The sequence below is a fragment of the Mauremys reevesii genome, linkage group 7 (assembly GCF_016161935.1).
Source record: "Mauremys reevesii isolate NIE-2019 linkage group 7, ASM1616193v1, whole genome shotgun sequence".
Lineage (NCBI taxonomy): Eukaryota > Metazoa > Chordata > Testudines > Geoemydidae > Mauremys > Mauremys reevesii.
In genome coordinates, this window is record NC_052629.1 from 14,371,766 (window position 1) to 14,387,200 (window position 15,435).

The 15,435-nt window shown below is 44.1% G+C and overlaps 1 protein-coding gene across 12 annotated transcripts in view; it reads left to right on the forward strand.

The window, feature by feature from the left end:
• The first annotated feature begins 679 nt into the window (after positions 1-679).
• Positions 680-15,435, forward strand: part of ENO4 (enolase 4) — a 32,953-nt gene continuing 18,197 nt past the window's right edge. For 3 of the 12 annotated variants that reach the window (XM_039547756.1, XM_039547754.1, XM_039547758.1), the window contains exons 1-6: positions 682-1,021; positions 2,244-2,318; positions 6,129-6,257; positions 9,799-9,989; positions 12,736-12,881; positions 15,040-15,209. In XM_039547756.1, the coding sequence (XP_039403690.1) occupies positions 863-1,021; positions 2,244-2,318; positions 6,129-6,257; positions 9,799-9,989; positions 12,736-12,881; positions 15,040-15,209 (870 nt within the window). In that variant the 5' untranslated portion in view covers positions 682-862. Of the gene's footprint in view, positions 1,022-2,243; positions 2,319-6,128; positions 6,258-9,798; positions 9,990-12,735; positions 12,882-15,039; positions 15,210-15,435 lie in introns of all 12 variants that reach the window. The other 9 variants (XM_039547749.1, XM_039547755.1, XM_039547759.1 and 6 more) reach the window with 7 other exon arrangements.

Below are 15,435 nucleotides of genomic sequence, written 5' to 3' on the forward strand. Positions count from 1 at the left end.
ACCACCCACCCGAGAAGTGAACATACAATGAGCAAGGTCTGTTGGTTTTAGAACTGAGGAAGTGTGCAGCTAATAGCATTTTAAGTATCTCCATTTTCAGTTACTTCAACAAAATTACCAACGAACCAGGCAACAAAGTGAAAGTTTTTTGGTGAGAAATTGTAGACTACAAATGATCATTCGGGCTGTGAAATGTTTCTCTGTTCATTGAATGTAAAGGATTTTTAAAAGCAGAAGTAAAGTTACTGGGGCAATTGGCAGCTTTGTCCTCACTAGATATTTCACAAGCTATAATCTGTGTCTCTTTCAGGATGTTAATCTTGTGCAATTTTGTTGCTCAAAGACTCTTTTACTACAAAAGGGAACTCACTTGAAAGTGTCTAGCGTTAAAGATCATAACCAACCCTGGAAGAGTCTAAGAGAGTGCAGACCCTCCACCTTGAAAAAGAAGAGTTGTAAACATCTGACTCTCTAACCAAAGTAAACCCACCAACGTGGCATCTATAGCCAGGGCAAATCCAATCCTCTTCATTATTTCCCAGCTGTTCACACAGCCAGGGCACCTGCCACCTCCACGCACTAGTCCCCTGTGGCCCAAAGGCCACTTATGAGGCAGAGCAAATACCCTCATCCCCGTTTGGCTCCTGGGGAAAGCTGAAGGGCCGGTAGGTGACTTGCCCAGGGCCACACAGCAGCTCACTGGCGGAGGCGGGGAGAGAACCCAGGCGTCCGGGCCCCCAGGCTGGGGGGGAGGGGTCTGACCCCCGACTCCTCGCAGAGGGCGCGCGGAAGGCCACCGTCGCGCGAGAAGTCGGCGCTGAGGGAACGCGCTCCGTCTCCTAGCAGCAGCCTTCGCGGCCCCATGGAGCCCGGCGGGGAACGCGAGCTGCGGCGGCGGCACCTCCCCGAACTCAGGCACCAGGCGGCCGAGTATTATCGGAGCAACGAGGTCCCGCAACGGCTGGAGGAGGCGCTCAACGCCACGTTCTACCTGCGCCCTCCGGACCTCTACGGCCATCTGGTACCTACCGGGCGGGAGTAGTGCGCGGAGGCGGGGGGTGGCGGGTGGCTAATGCGCAGGCGCTGCACTACCTCTCCCCGCCCCCCCTTGACAGATCCCATAATCCCCCGCGCAAATACAAGTGGGCGGGGTAAGGTTGAGGCTAGGAGCTCTGCTCAGGGGGAGGGAGTGAGAACGAGGCTTACCCCCCTTAGCAGGGGCAGAGGGATGAGGCAGGTGGTCTTGGGGGTACCCAGCCTCCTGGCCTGGGCTGCTGTGGCCCTGCTCCAGACTGACCTTCCCATGAGATGGTGCTCGAGCCTAAGGGCACCAGCTTGCTCGACATTACTGCCAGGCAGGGCCGCCCAGAGGGGGGGGGGGGCAAGTGGGGCAATTTACCCCAGGACCCGGGCCCAGCAGGGGCCCCCACGAGAGTTTTTTGGGGCCCCTGGAGCGGGGTCCTTCACTCGCTCAGGGGGCCCCGGAAAACTCACGGAGCCCAGGCTCCCGGAGCTTCTTCGCTGGCCGGGGGGTCCTTCCTCTCCGGGATAGAAGGACCCCCCCACCCCGCCACCGCCGAATTACAGCCGAAGCGGGACCCGCCACCGGAGTGCAGCCGGGTCTTCGGCAGTAATTCGGTGGCAGGGGGGTCCTGCCGTTCCGGGACCTGCCGTCGAAGACCCGCGGTGGGGGCTGCACTTCGGCGGCAGGTCCCACTTCGGCGGTAATTCGGCGGAGGGGGGTCCCCGCCGTGGGTCTTTGGGGCACTTTGGCAGCGGGTCCCGGAACGGAAGGACCCCCGCCTCCGACTTACCGCCGAAGCGGGGCCCCCCGCCACCGAAGACCCCGGGCCCCCGGAATCCTCTGGGCGGCCCTGCTGCCAGGCTCAGCTCTTGGCTGTTTTTCATAAAGCCCCAGCTCCTGGATTCTTGGGATTAGGTGACAATTTCAGTTTCCACTGAAAGAGTGATCAGCCCTCCTGGTTGTGGAGCAAAGCTTAATAATGAGACCTACCTGCACCCCAGCAGTCCAGAAACCAGAGGACAAAGTGACCCCTCCTTTTATTTAGCTTAAAACAGATCTGTCACAGTTTAAAGCCTGGGGCATGGTTTTTGGATGCTTGGGGTTGTCACTGCTGGAATGGCAGTATTAGATGGCCCCTTTAACAGAGCTATTCAATCATGTTAAACTAGCTCGATTGAACTAACAAGAGATTGAAAAGCATTTTCTTTTGAGACTGTAGGCAGATGCTCCCACAGCCACAACTGTTGTGCAAACCTCTGCCACGCATCATAAGAATGAAGATAAAGGGAGTCTGGTTAGTTTTCACACTACTATTGGTATTCTGATCCCTGTGGGCCTCAGTAAAATGGACAAGAATCAGGCGAGCTTTACCCTGCAGCTGTTCAGCAAAGCTCTGGCCAGCAGCAGAGAACTAGTGTGGCCAATAAAATATCCACTTAGTATAATAGTGGAATGGCCAACTCCATACTCTAGAAGCTGTTTTAAAAAGATTGCCTTCCAATGCTTCCTCCTATACAAATGTGTCTATGATAATGAAGTCTTACATCTCAGGTATTATTCATTGCATTGTTCCATGTTGACCTCAAGTTTCATTACTCTCCCCGATAAGGTGTGACCACTATTTCCAGATTATGTTTTACTAGAAAGAAGGTAAATCAAACAAAATTCTATCATGCTGTGATAGTTGATTTTTTTTATGATACTTGTTAGGTATACCTCTGCCTCCTCACTGCAGTTTCCACACTGTGTACCACTCTATTCACCAGGATTGCATCCATAGCTACTCTGGTGTTTCTAGTTTCCACGTTATGGTTCAATTCCTACCTCACAAATCACTCCCTGGATTTGGTGATGATTCCTCTTCTTTGCTAAGACCAGCTCTCTTTAGAAACCCACAAGATTTAGTTCTTAGTCTTGTCTTTTCCCTCTTGGGCATTTAACGTATTAACACAGATGGAACTCAACTGTAAATAACTAATGATTCCTATGGCATCTTGACCAAGTCAGCTTGTGATATCATCTACATATTCAGCTGAAAAAAAGCTGAGACAATGAAATGCTTCTCTTGGGCAAGAGAGGCATTCACAAACAATCTTTTTTTCTCTATCCTTTTTCTTGAAGTCAGATCTCTCATTTGCTTCCTCTATAAACTTAGAAATATTCTTCCTCTAATTAACTTCTATTATGAAGGCAAAAGTGATAAGGCAGGTGAGGTAATATCTTTTAATGGACCAACTTCTGTTGGTGAGATAGACGAGAGACCAACAAAAGTTGATCTAATAAAAGATATTATGTCACCCACTTTGTCTGTCTAATATCCTGGGACCAACATGGCTACAACCACACTGCATACAACAATTAAGGCAAAAGTGGCAGACATGATGCCCTCAGTAACAGTGTATGCATAGCACTGCATATGAGAACCTCTTTTTGAAAGAAGGTGACTTTTTTGAGCCACCAGGATTGTTTGATAGTGGTTTTTTTCAGGAACACTTAGAGCTTAAATGGGATCTATAACATTTTACATCTTCAAAGTACTGTACATTAATATTTAGTTGACCAGTTAGCTAATAAATTAAGAAGTGTTACCGGATATTTAATGCTCTTTTAAGGCCAGAGCCTGTGAGTCATCCTCCAAATGGCTTTAGCAGAGTTGTTCTTGAGTAGGCTGGCTTTCTCCTCTGCCTTTCCCCCTCTGCTTTCTAGAGACAGACAGGTACAGTCTTTTTTCACGTGGCTTATTCAAGGACAGAGTGCCCTACATCTGCAACATCAGAAACTCCTTGGTGGGCCATCAGGCAGTGAGGGGCTTATTTTGTGTGTCAGTTTCAGGAGTAACTGCACCTTTATTCCTCCTCCATGGTCCACTCCAGGATTGCCCAGTCTTACAGCCATCACCTGTCTCTGGGCAGGAACCCATGTTCCACACCCTTCTGACCAGGAGCTTTAAGGATGCACACCCCCTGCCAAACACTGTGATATCCTCAGCAAGCCATTCGGTCTAACAGCCAGCACCTGTGCATTGCTTTCTTTCTGAGGGCTATGAACAGTGTATTGCCTGTAGTTACAAGTAAGCTTCGCAGAATTAGATGTTTATTTTTTTCTAATTGTGGATTATCGATTTTTATTTAAGATTTTTTTGATGATCAATTTGCATTTTTAAGATTTTTTTTATTTAACTATTTTTATTTTAACAGCTGTGCAGGACAGTGTTCAGATTAGGGCAGTGCTGACAGTGGGGATGCAGGAGGTCCTTGTGAAGCTGAGGGGCCAAAGACCCCAGGGTGCAAGGTACGGGATAAGCTTCAGTTGTCCTGGCCCCTTGCATTTGGAGTAGAGACTCCCAGCCAGGACTGGTAAGGAGGAGCATGAGCCCCAGCCACAGGGAAGCTACCCTGCTACTGAACAGTTCCTGCCTGGGAATGCTCTCACACTCTTGGTTGGTGCATGAGCGAATGGAGCCATGATAGCAGAGCTGCAGAGGGTTCCCTGCATAGCTGAGGGGCTAGTGGCACTGGATCCCTGCAGGCACAAAGTGCAGGGAAGACTGGGGTCCTGGTGCAGGAAAGCAGAGCTCAGGCCAGACTAGGGCCACGGGGCAGAGTTGTCATCCAGGGACAGAGCCACCACCATATCCAGGGACAACAACTCCAATCCAGAACCACGTCCTTCTCTGCACCTTGTGTCTGCAGGGATTGGATGTCACCGACCTCACCCACTCACTTACTAGTCAGAGGTGTGGGAGCTGTTCCTGAGCAGGAACTGTTCAGCAGCAGGATGGCCTCCCCTATAGCTGTGGGCTCATCCTCATCTTTGCAGTTCTGGCTGGTGGTCTCTGCTTCTCTAGATCAGGACAACCACAGCCTCCCCACACACATTGTGCCTGCAGGGATCAGGTGTCACCAGTCATGTGACCATGCAGGGAGCACTCTGCAACTCTGGTGTCATGGCCCTGCTCCCTCGCTACAGTGACAACAGAGCTGCAGGGCTAGTGACATCCAATCCCTGCAGGCACAAAGTATGGGGGAGGCTGCGTTCCTGGCAGGGCAGAACACAGTCTCTTAGCACTCCAGTGCCACGAGGGCTATTGAGGGCTCCCTCTAGTGCCACAGGAGGCATTCAGCAGTGGAGTGGCCTCCTCCCTGGCTGGCACCAGCTTACTCACTCCCATGACAGCAAGGTTGCAGAGGGCTCCCTGCACTGCTTAAAGGCCAGCGACACCAGATCCCTACAGATGCCATGTCTGGTACCAATTGATATTTTTTCAGTTGACTGCAGTGTGTCAGCTGAAATGGATGTTTACTGACCGTTATTGATTAAAACTGAATCCTGCCAAACCTAATTACAAGTTACCATGCAGCTTTTTCTCAGCAGAGCACGTTTATTCTTAGGGTAAAAGCATCACAGAGAAAACATAAAAAACAATGAAAGTTCTGACATGCTTATTAATAAACATATGAGAAATAATCCATCAGTCTTAGGGGGCCCAGATAGGCCAACACTCTTCCAACCCCACCCTCCAGGGTTGGTGTCCCCCTAGGATCTGTGGTCCTGTCCATTTGCTGAATCAAAAGGAAGGTCACAGGTGAATTCAAGCTCATTCTTTGAAACCCCTTTCTTTGTTTCCTAGTCTCTGGAAAACCCAGCCTAAAACAGTATATGCAAACCACCCCCAGGGGGTGGTATGTCTTGGAGTTGCATATAATCCTAGGAGTAGTCAACTCCTACTGTTTTTAAATTTCTGGAGGAGCTGTGGTAGCCTTCCCCCATGAAGTAGGACACAATCATACATAAAACATTCATAAATGTAATACAATATTCCTCAGCTATATGGCACAGGGCTGTAATATCTGTCACAATATGAACCTGAATAGAAATGAATAGTGCTATATAGATTGTCAGCAGTAAGTACCGGTATATGCCCAGATTCTAGAGTGGCTGGCTCTTAAGCACACAATGTAGGAGTAAGAATACTAAAGTATCCTGATGAATATCAAGACACAAAAATAGATTTACCCAATGATGGATTTAATGCTAACATAAAATGAAAGACTTATTTACACAGAAACTGATATTTTTAATCAAACTCTCTCTTTTCTTCAAGGCTAACTACTTCTCTAAATTTTCAAAACCTCCAGTAATATGCAAATTAATTGGAAGGAAGGTCCTTGATGGAGTTGGTCGACCAACATTAGAAGTGGAAATATTTTGCACAGTTAAAAACCATGAGAAGGTATGAGCTACATCTTATTTTGTTATATATCCTAACAGGACATTACAAAGAGATGCTCATCTCCACCATTGTTAATGATGGCTCATTTTAATTAATGAGGCAAAATGGAGGAGTTAAATGTGGATCAAGTTGCTGAATGAATTACTTTTGTAAGTCAGAAGTACCAAAACTCTGGTGAAAATTAACTACATTTACTCTTTTTGGAATAATAATGCTTTGTTTATATTTTAATTTGTAACCCACTTCTGATATTACATTGATGTATGTTGTCGTTTGTCATATAATTGTACCCCAGTCCTTGCCCTGTTATACTGCCACAGCAACCATAAGTAAAAACTCCTCTTGACTCCAATGGTGACAGGAGATAGCTTTTAGCATTTCTCACACTTGGACCCTAATTTAACTCATCCCCCCTACATAACATGAGCTTTGGAGTTCTTGCTTTTCTTTCTTTCTTTAAAATGTCTCAATGGCACCTTTCTCAGTCTTCTTAAACTGGCAATATTCTAGATGAGGCTGCTGTCCTGCAAACCCTCACGCATGTGCTCAGTAGCCCCACAGAAGTCAACAGAATTATTCATGTGCTTAAACATAAACACATATGTGTTTGCAGGATCAGGGCTGTCCCTGTTCTTGGAGATAGCTCTGCTTGCTTTTTACTCTTCATTTATTTTCATTCATATGTTTTGAGCTACATCTCTTTCTATTCCTACTACACTACTGTATTTCAGAAAAAAAGCATGCAGTCTAGTATTAACACAGTTCATGTGAATGAACGGGTTTTCACCCTGCGAGTTTAGGGAAATGTATGTTTCACTCCATTCAAAATATTGTTGTGTGTTCCAGAAATTCAAGACTAGTGCCGTGTTCCCCTCACATTAGCATTATTCTGCATTAGCATCCAGGGTTCTTCCATAGATGGCTGAATAGAGACACTGGATTTATGGCTTATTACAACAGTCTATATCCCACTAACAACCCGCTACCCCCAAGCTACTTTTTTTTTTACCCCTTCCCCCCCCCAGTGAATGGAGGGATGTTAAGAGACCCCTCACCTTGAATGGTCCATTGAAACATGTGTTAACTAGTTATGCTAAACAACCTGTTCCATCTTATATACCTCTACCTCGATATAACACTGTCCTTGGGAGCCAAAAAATCTTACCGCATTATAGGTGAAACTGTGTTATATTGAACTTGCCTTGATCCACCGGAGTGCGCAGCCCCTCCCCCCTGGAGCACTGCTTTACCGCGTTATATCCAAATTCGTGTTATATCGGGTGGCGTTATATCAAGGTAGCCGTGTATATAGCTGTGATACTCCCTGAACTGAAGAAGAGCTCTATGTAAGTTTAAAAGCTTGTCTCTCTCACCAAGAGAAGTTGGTCCAATAAAAGTTATTACCTCACCCATCTTATTTCTCTACTTCACTACAGATGGTAGCTGTTTACACTCTCCTAGAAGTAGAACTATGATTTACTTCATTGAAAATGCTCAGAAAAGGAGACAATTTATGTATTTTTTTTAATCCAGTTTGAAAAGTATTTAAGGTTCATTTTGTCTAACATCCTTAATGCAGAGTATCAGAGGGGTAGCTGTGTTAGTCTGGATCTGTAAAAAGCAACAAGGAGGCCTGTGGCACCTTATAGACCAGTGTTTCTCAAACTGGGGTCGCCGCTTGTGTAGGGAAAGCCCCTGGCGGGCCGGGCTGGTTTGTTTACTTGCCCTGTCTGCAGGTCCCGCCGATCACGGCTCCCACTGGCCGCAATTCGCTGCTCCAGGCCAATGGGAGCTGCTGGAAGCGGCATGGGCCGAGGGACATACTGGCTGTCACTTCCAGCAGCTCCCATTGGCCTTCAGCGGCGAACCACAGCCAATGGGAGCCGCGATCGGTCTGACCTGCGGTCAGGGCAGGTAAACAAACCGGCCCGGCCCGCCAGGGGCTTTTCCCTACACAAGTGGCGACCCCAGTTTGAGAAACACTGTTATAGACTAACAGATGTATTGGACCATAAGCTTTTGTGGATGAATACCCACTTCGTCAGACGCGTTAGTCTATAAGGTGCCACGGGACTTTTTGATCCTTAATGCAATCATCCTTAGGAAATTTGTAAAGGATGCACAGTAGTTAGTCACTGATCAAAATGGAGTTCACTTTAAAGATCACATTGTCATTATACGACACTTTTGACTTCAACAATAGACAGCCCTTGTACCATGATTAAGGTTAAGATTCTGTCATGGGTATTTTTAGTAAAAGTCAGGGACAGGTTATGGGCAACAAACAAAAATTCATGGAAGCCCACGACCTGTCCCTGACTTTTACTAAAAATACCCGGGTGGATAGAGGGGGACAAACAGTGCTGCCGGGGCTTTCCGCTGCTCCAACCCTGCTGCTGCTCCTGTGGCAGGGGCTGACCACTGCTGATCCAGCCCCAAAGGGACTGATCCAATCCCAGCTGCTGCTCCAGTGGGCCAGGGACCGCTGTTCCAGCAAGCCTGGGGCTGGCCAACCGCCAGCTATTCTGGGGCCACTGTTCCGGTGGCTCCAGGGCTGACAGCTGCTCTAGCTCTGCCCTAGAAGACGTCCCGGAGGTCCCGGAAAGTCACAGAATCCATTACCTCTGTGACAGAATTGTATCCTTAACCATGATTCACCAGCATTTATACTTGTTTGATACTGTCATTCACCCTCAGTTGTTAATGTAATTTATAGCCACATCTTCCTATAATATTGCCAGGTAAATAACACTTATGAAACTTATTTTGGCAGATGCTTGTTTCAGAAGAGGAAATGGATGCGAGGTTTTGAATTTTTTTTTTAAAGTTACCTATGGTCCTCTTTTTTTCAATTTTGTTTTGTACATTTGGCAATCTATTGTCAGTAATATTTGTAAAGAATTTCTATTGCTGAAAGATCTGGAAAAACACCAACTTGCACAGAGACGTTCATACTTCAGCAGACCTGAAGAAGAGCTCTGAGTAACTTGAATGCTTGTCTCTCTTACCAAAAGAAGTTTGTCCAATAAAAGATATTACCTCACCCACCTTGTCTCACAGTGAAAATAGCATTCTAGTGGTTAAAACACAAACTAGGACTCCTGGGTCTATTCCTGGTGCTGTCACTGTTTTAGGTCCAGATTCTATAATCTGATCCCTATCTCCATGCAGAGCCTCACTGAATTGGGATTGGACTGAGACACCATGTGCGTGTAAACTCTGTTGGCATTGATCACATCTGCAGGCTCAGGGTCAGTCACTGTCTCACTCTAAACCTTACTTTACCATCCTATAAAATGAGTATACAAATTATGTGACAGGAGAATTAACACATAAGTAATATTCATAAATGGTTTGAGAATGTTAGATGGAAAGCTGTAAGTGCAGAAGTACAAGAAACCAAGAAAAAGCCTGAATTATGGGATCAATTAAGTTCCTGGGAGGGGGGATATGTTTAAGCCTATATCATTTTAATCTTTTAAAGTGACATTTCAAAGTTAGAAATGGAAGCGTCTGTAAGCTTTTCACAATCATTTTGCAGAGCATTTGTTCCACTGTGGTCTCTTCTCACTCGGAAATCCTTGAAAATGCTTCACCTGAAGCAATTGATGCTGATGAGAACGAAAGGAACGACTCTATTAATAGAGCCCTGGAATGGGTAAATGGATCACTGAATGAAATGCTTAGAGACCTGCAACCTGCTGACCAGTGTAAAGCTGATGAGCTGCTTGGGTAGGTCTTGCATATCATTTCACTGATTTTTACTGGAGTAAAACAAATTCTTGCAAATAATTGTAAATAAATAATTTGTGCAAAATCTCAATATTTTTTCTAATGTTATTCCTAATTCTTTCTACACAATATTTCTAGGATATTATTGCCACTAGAAGCCTTGCACTATATTATTTCCAGTGCTGTATATTTATATAATGTGGAGTTCATCCCAGCCTGCACAAAATCCAGAAAAACCAGCATTGTGCAGAATACAAAGATGGGAGTTAGGAATACACCTCCAACACACACACACACATCCTGCTTTTGGACATGACCTGGAATATCAGCCATAGTCCCCACATTGGATCCATGTAAGGAACTGATCCAGTGCCCACTGAAGTCAGTGAGAGTCTTTCCATTGATTTCAGTATGCGGTAGTACAGATCCAGTGGTCTTTCCCTCAGCAGCTCATGGAGCTTTGGTTGGAATCTTACTCAGCCAGCAGCTTGGCCACTGCCTCTAGTGTGCTGCAGGATATAAGTAGTGTGAAAGGCCTTCCATGGGCCCTCAGCATTGCGATTAATTTTATACATAGTGTATATACAAATCTCTGGTTTTGATGGAGTACTCTTTCAAAGTAGTCCCCTCTGAGAGGATATCTAAGGCTTTACCTTGGGATCATTATCAACCTCCATTTGTTTCTGTTTTAAGTTTCTGATTTCTGTTTTATGCTTCCTTGGAAAATACCTATTCTGTAATCAAGTTCATTTGCATTTTTCCAAACAAACTTCTTGTGATCTTGGAGAAATTATGAAGCAGTGGAGAATGGTAATATTTTCCCATTTATAACACATTTATCTGGTCTTTTGTAAGAAAAAAATATAGGCTAACCTGAAGTGCCCCAAAAGGTGTTTTGGCTGTGGTTCGCTGCTCTGGACCAATGGGAGCTGCTGGAAGCAGTGTGGGCTGAGGGACATACGGCCCGCCACTTCCAGCAGCTCCCATTGGCTTGCAGCGGCGAACCACAGCCAGTGGGAGCCGCGATCGGCCGGCCCTGCTGACAGGGCAGGTAAACAAACCGGCCCGGCCCACCAGGGGCTTTCCCTACACAAGCAGCGACCCCACTTTGAAACACACTGCTCTATATGTTGCTTCCATTGTATACAAACAGCTAAAATACAGCCACTTCTAAAGCAGCAGCCATATAACCAGAGCTCAACTCTAGAAAAAGATGACCTTTTGGATAAGCAAATTAAGCCAAATTCTGACACTTTGGGGAAGTGTCATGGGATTTTTAATATCCATGCAAAGCAAATAAGCCTTCCTTTTGAGGGTCTTCTCTGTATAGAGATCACATTATTTACCTTGGAAGGATAAAGAGCTGAGTCAATCTTGCTGGGTTTGAAGGTGTTTTTGCACTTCAACCTGGTTGTTTAGACCACTAAGCCATCTCCTCTGAGTTTCAATTCAATAAGATATGAAATAGCTGAAAAATGAGGTTTAATTACTAAACAGCATTGCCACCCTCATTCGAATATGTATACTTTGCCCTTCTGCTACTTCTGTCCAAAGTTTTCAAAGTACATATCTATTAAGCCTTATAACATCCCTTTGTGATGTGTATTATTAAACCTATTGTAGAGATGGCTAGATTGAGGCACAAATAAGTTTATTGACTTTCCCAGGTTCACACGAGGAGTCAGCAGCAGAACCATGAATAGATCTTACTTCATCTCCCAGCATGTGCTTTTCCCACTAGCCCATGCCTGCTCCTCATTTACCTAAGAATATTCCTAAGCAACTGTGATAAATGAAGGTGGAAGGTAGCTTCCTTTTATGGAAACCCAGCCAGTTAGCTATAAGATCCCTCTGGGTAGCTGTTGTCTACTTGCTTTACCTGTAAAGGGTTAAAAAAAACCATAGGTAAAAAAGGGAGTGAGTACCTGACTAAAAGAGCCAATGGGAGGGCTAGAACTTTTTAAAATTGGGAAAAAACATTCCCTTTATCTATTTGTTGTTGTTCTCCGGAAAGAGGAGACACAGAGCAGGAACCAGGCTGAACTATGATGTAGGAAACTTTAAGCCAGGTATGAAAAACCATCAGATCATACCTAGAGATTGCTTATCTGAAACCCCAGATATTTAAGTCAGTCATGGGCGATCTAGGAAGATGCGATTAGTTTATTTGTTTTGTTTCTTACTGACTCCTCTGTGCTAACCCCGGGTGCTTTTGTTTTGCTTGTAACCTTTAAGCTGAACCTCAAGAGAGCTATCTTGATGCTTAATTTTAAAAAAAAAAATTTTTTGATCTAGCAAAAAGCCTGATTTCCAGATGTATTTTCTTTGTTTTTAATAAAATTTAACTTCTTTAAGAACAGGATTGGATTTTTGTGTCTCTAAGAGATTTGTGCATATGTTGTTTAATTAGCTGGTGGCAACAGCTGATTTCCTTTGTTTTTCTTTCTCAGCTCTTCCCTGGAGTTGGGTGTGAAAGTGCTTGAGGGTACCTCACTGGAAGGAATTCCCAAGTGCGCCTTTCTGTGTTCTCAAAAGGGGTTTGTTTTTTTTTGCATTTGGATGGTGGCAGCATCTACCCATCCAAGGTCAGAGAGAAGCTGTAATCTTGGGAGTTTAATGCAAGCCTGGAGTCGCCAATATTAATTTTTAGAATCCTTGCAGGCCCCCACCTTCTGCACTCAAAGTGCCAGAGTGGGGAATCATCCTTAACAGCAACTAATCATTATGCCTTTTCTTTTCCCATCAGTGAATACTTTGCAAAGAAGGTAGAAGAAGAAAAAGAAAGAAAGGCAATTGAAAAGGAAGAACAAGAAGCAGCAATTTCTGCACCTGCATATGTTCCAGCTTTATCAGCTGTAACACCATCTGGCAAAAAAAAAGGAGTCAAATTAGGTTTTAGTTGATTTTCTTCTAATATTTTTTGCAAGATAGTAATCAATAAAGATGCTAGCATACCTTCTGTAGCTCCCGATGGGCACTGAAGGGTAGCAATGCTTCTCTACAGTGCTTTTGTAGCTGTATCCCAGATCTCCTTACTGGCCACTAGCTGCAGTTCCTCTCTCCCAGAGCACCAGTCAGCAATGAGAATAAGTCATCTCCACTGCAAAGCTTGGGGCAGGGGGAGAAGAGAACAAAGTAGGCTCAGTCAACCACATGGGATAGTGTAACGGAGCCTCTTTCCAGGTTGTGATTGGCCTAGCCGGGGGGGTGTCTACTCTTCATCCTGGGAATGAGAATGGAGGAGAATGTGAATGAAAATGATGGGGGAGGAAGTGGGAACCATAGGAATAAACAGGAAAATGCGAGTGGAATGAAGATGGGGAGAAGAAACAATGGGGGGAAGAGAAGAGATATTGGGGAACACAGAAACGGAATGAAGAAAGGGGGAAGAATGGAGGTAAGAAGGCAAACTGAGAACACAGAGGAAAAGGGAGGGGTCTGTGAAGAGGGAATCAGACAGTGAGACAGTGTGGAGAGGAAAAGCAGAAAGAATAAAGACAACGAAGGGGAGGGGGAAGAGAAAGTGGTATGAGCAAAGGAAAATGGGTGGTAGAGACCAAAGGTAATAAATATATGGGCAAAAGTAAGGAGCAAGAATACTTACATGCGACCTTCCTCAGAGAAAGGGCCTCCTTTCTATTATCTTCTTTCTGTGGAATTGGAGAGTGAGCCATCACCTCTGCTGCTGCTGCCTCATCATGTTTATCTTGTTAGTGTCTTCTTACTTATCGTGTAAGATCAGTGTAATTTCTTGATATTGTGTTATAGATGTGCACATTAATGCAAATATACATCCACTTTTCAATTTAGATTATTAGATATGCTATCCACAGTTATCACGTCCATCCTCAGATGTCATCTTTTGCTTCACACAGTAGTTTTAGTGGGTTTTGATAGCCAAATGTCATTGACTACTTAGTTTCAATAGTTACCGTTGATTTCTTGCTGAATGTAAAAATCGAAAAATTTACACTTATTTAAGCCAGTTTTGGCTATTAGAAGTCAGTGGATATGGCTACTGACTCACAGTGAAGCAATAGCAGATACTCAACTGCCGTTAGCTGGTTTTAGAATGTACTCTGTCTGGTTGCATGTGGCACAAAAGGCAGTTTCCTACAAAGAATCTTTGGAGGACAAAACAACTCTTTGCTTTAGCTTTTGATCATTCACTTACTGCGTCCCTATTTGTGCTACTCTTTACCCTGTAGGTATAAATGGTGTAGAATCTATCACATGCTGTAAATGTAGTTCAGGTCCTATTTTGGTGAATCTTCACGTACAATACTATAAATGTACTCTGTTGCATTTGTATTTTGTTACTGAAAATTGCTCTGTGATTCTTGTATGAAGGGTCAGATTTTCAAAAGAGCATGTATTTAGGAACCAAAATAAATGATAAGATTTTCAAAGGAGATACATTGGATGCTGAGCACTTTTGAAAAATTTAGCCCAAATTGTGGGTGTTGAACACTTGAAAATCTGGTCCCTTCAGGTCATGGTTTAAGGGTGCTATATTCTTCTACTTAATGTTGCTTAGCAGAAAACAGAAGATGCACTTTGTCTCAGTGAGCTTATAATGTAAACTAGATAAATGCAGAAAATGATGAGAACAAGAAGGGAAGGGAGGGATGAGGTTTACAACAAATAAAGAACATGCAAAATGTGCTTTGTGTATGGAGCTTGAAAGATCAGATTATTGCATCTAAATACAGAGAAGGGTAAAAGATAAGATATAGAGATCAGTGGTTAAAAGCAAGCTGAAGGAAGTGAATTTTGAGGAGGGATTTAAAATCGGAAAGGAGGTGGAATGCATTGTGCAGTTGGAGATCAAGATAATCCCAAGTGATGAGAGCTGCAAGATACAACAAAAAATACATTGATTAATTGAAATAAACATCAGATTAATATTTAAGATTGTATTAGTACATCAGTTAATATGCATAACATTTAAATGGCAATATTTTACTTATTTGTAGGATGCTGATATTGTAGGTACACAACTGAATTTTAAACTGAGAAAACATTTCGTAAATATTCTTAATCACATTAGGGAAGAAGAGTTCTGTTGCAGAGAAACCAATCTCACCTGCAGAACCTATCGAACCAGTGCTCTGTGGCAGCATAGCCATTGCAGGATTATCACTCGCTGTTGCTAAAACTGGTGCCACCATTAACAACACACCTTTGTACCTACATCTTGCATTGATGAAACATGATCTGGTAATTGTCAGTATATATATTTTTTCATTTTGTCTTAGCTGTAGTCACTGTTGCAGAGTTGTGTACTTCAGGAATGTTCAGTGAAAAGCTGTATAGTTTGATATCCATTGTCAGATGACTCCTTATATGACATAATCCAAAACTCATTAAGGTCAATGGAGGGAATCTTTCCACTCACTTCATTGGGCTTTGGATCAGATCTGTAGTGAAAATAAAGAAGAAAACA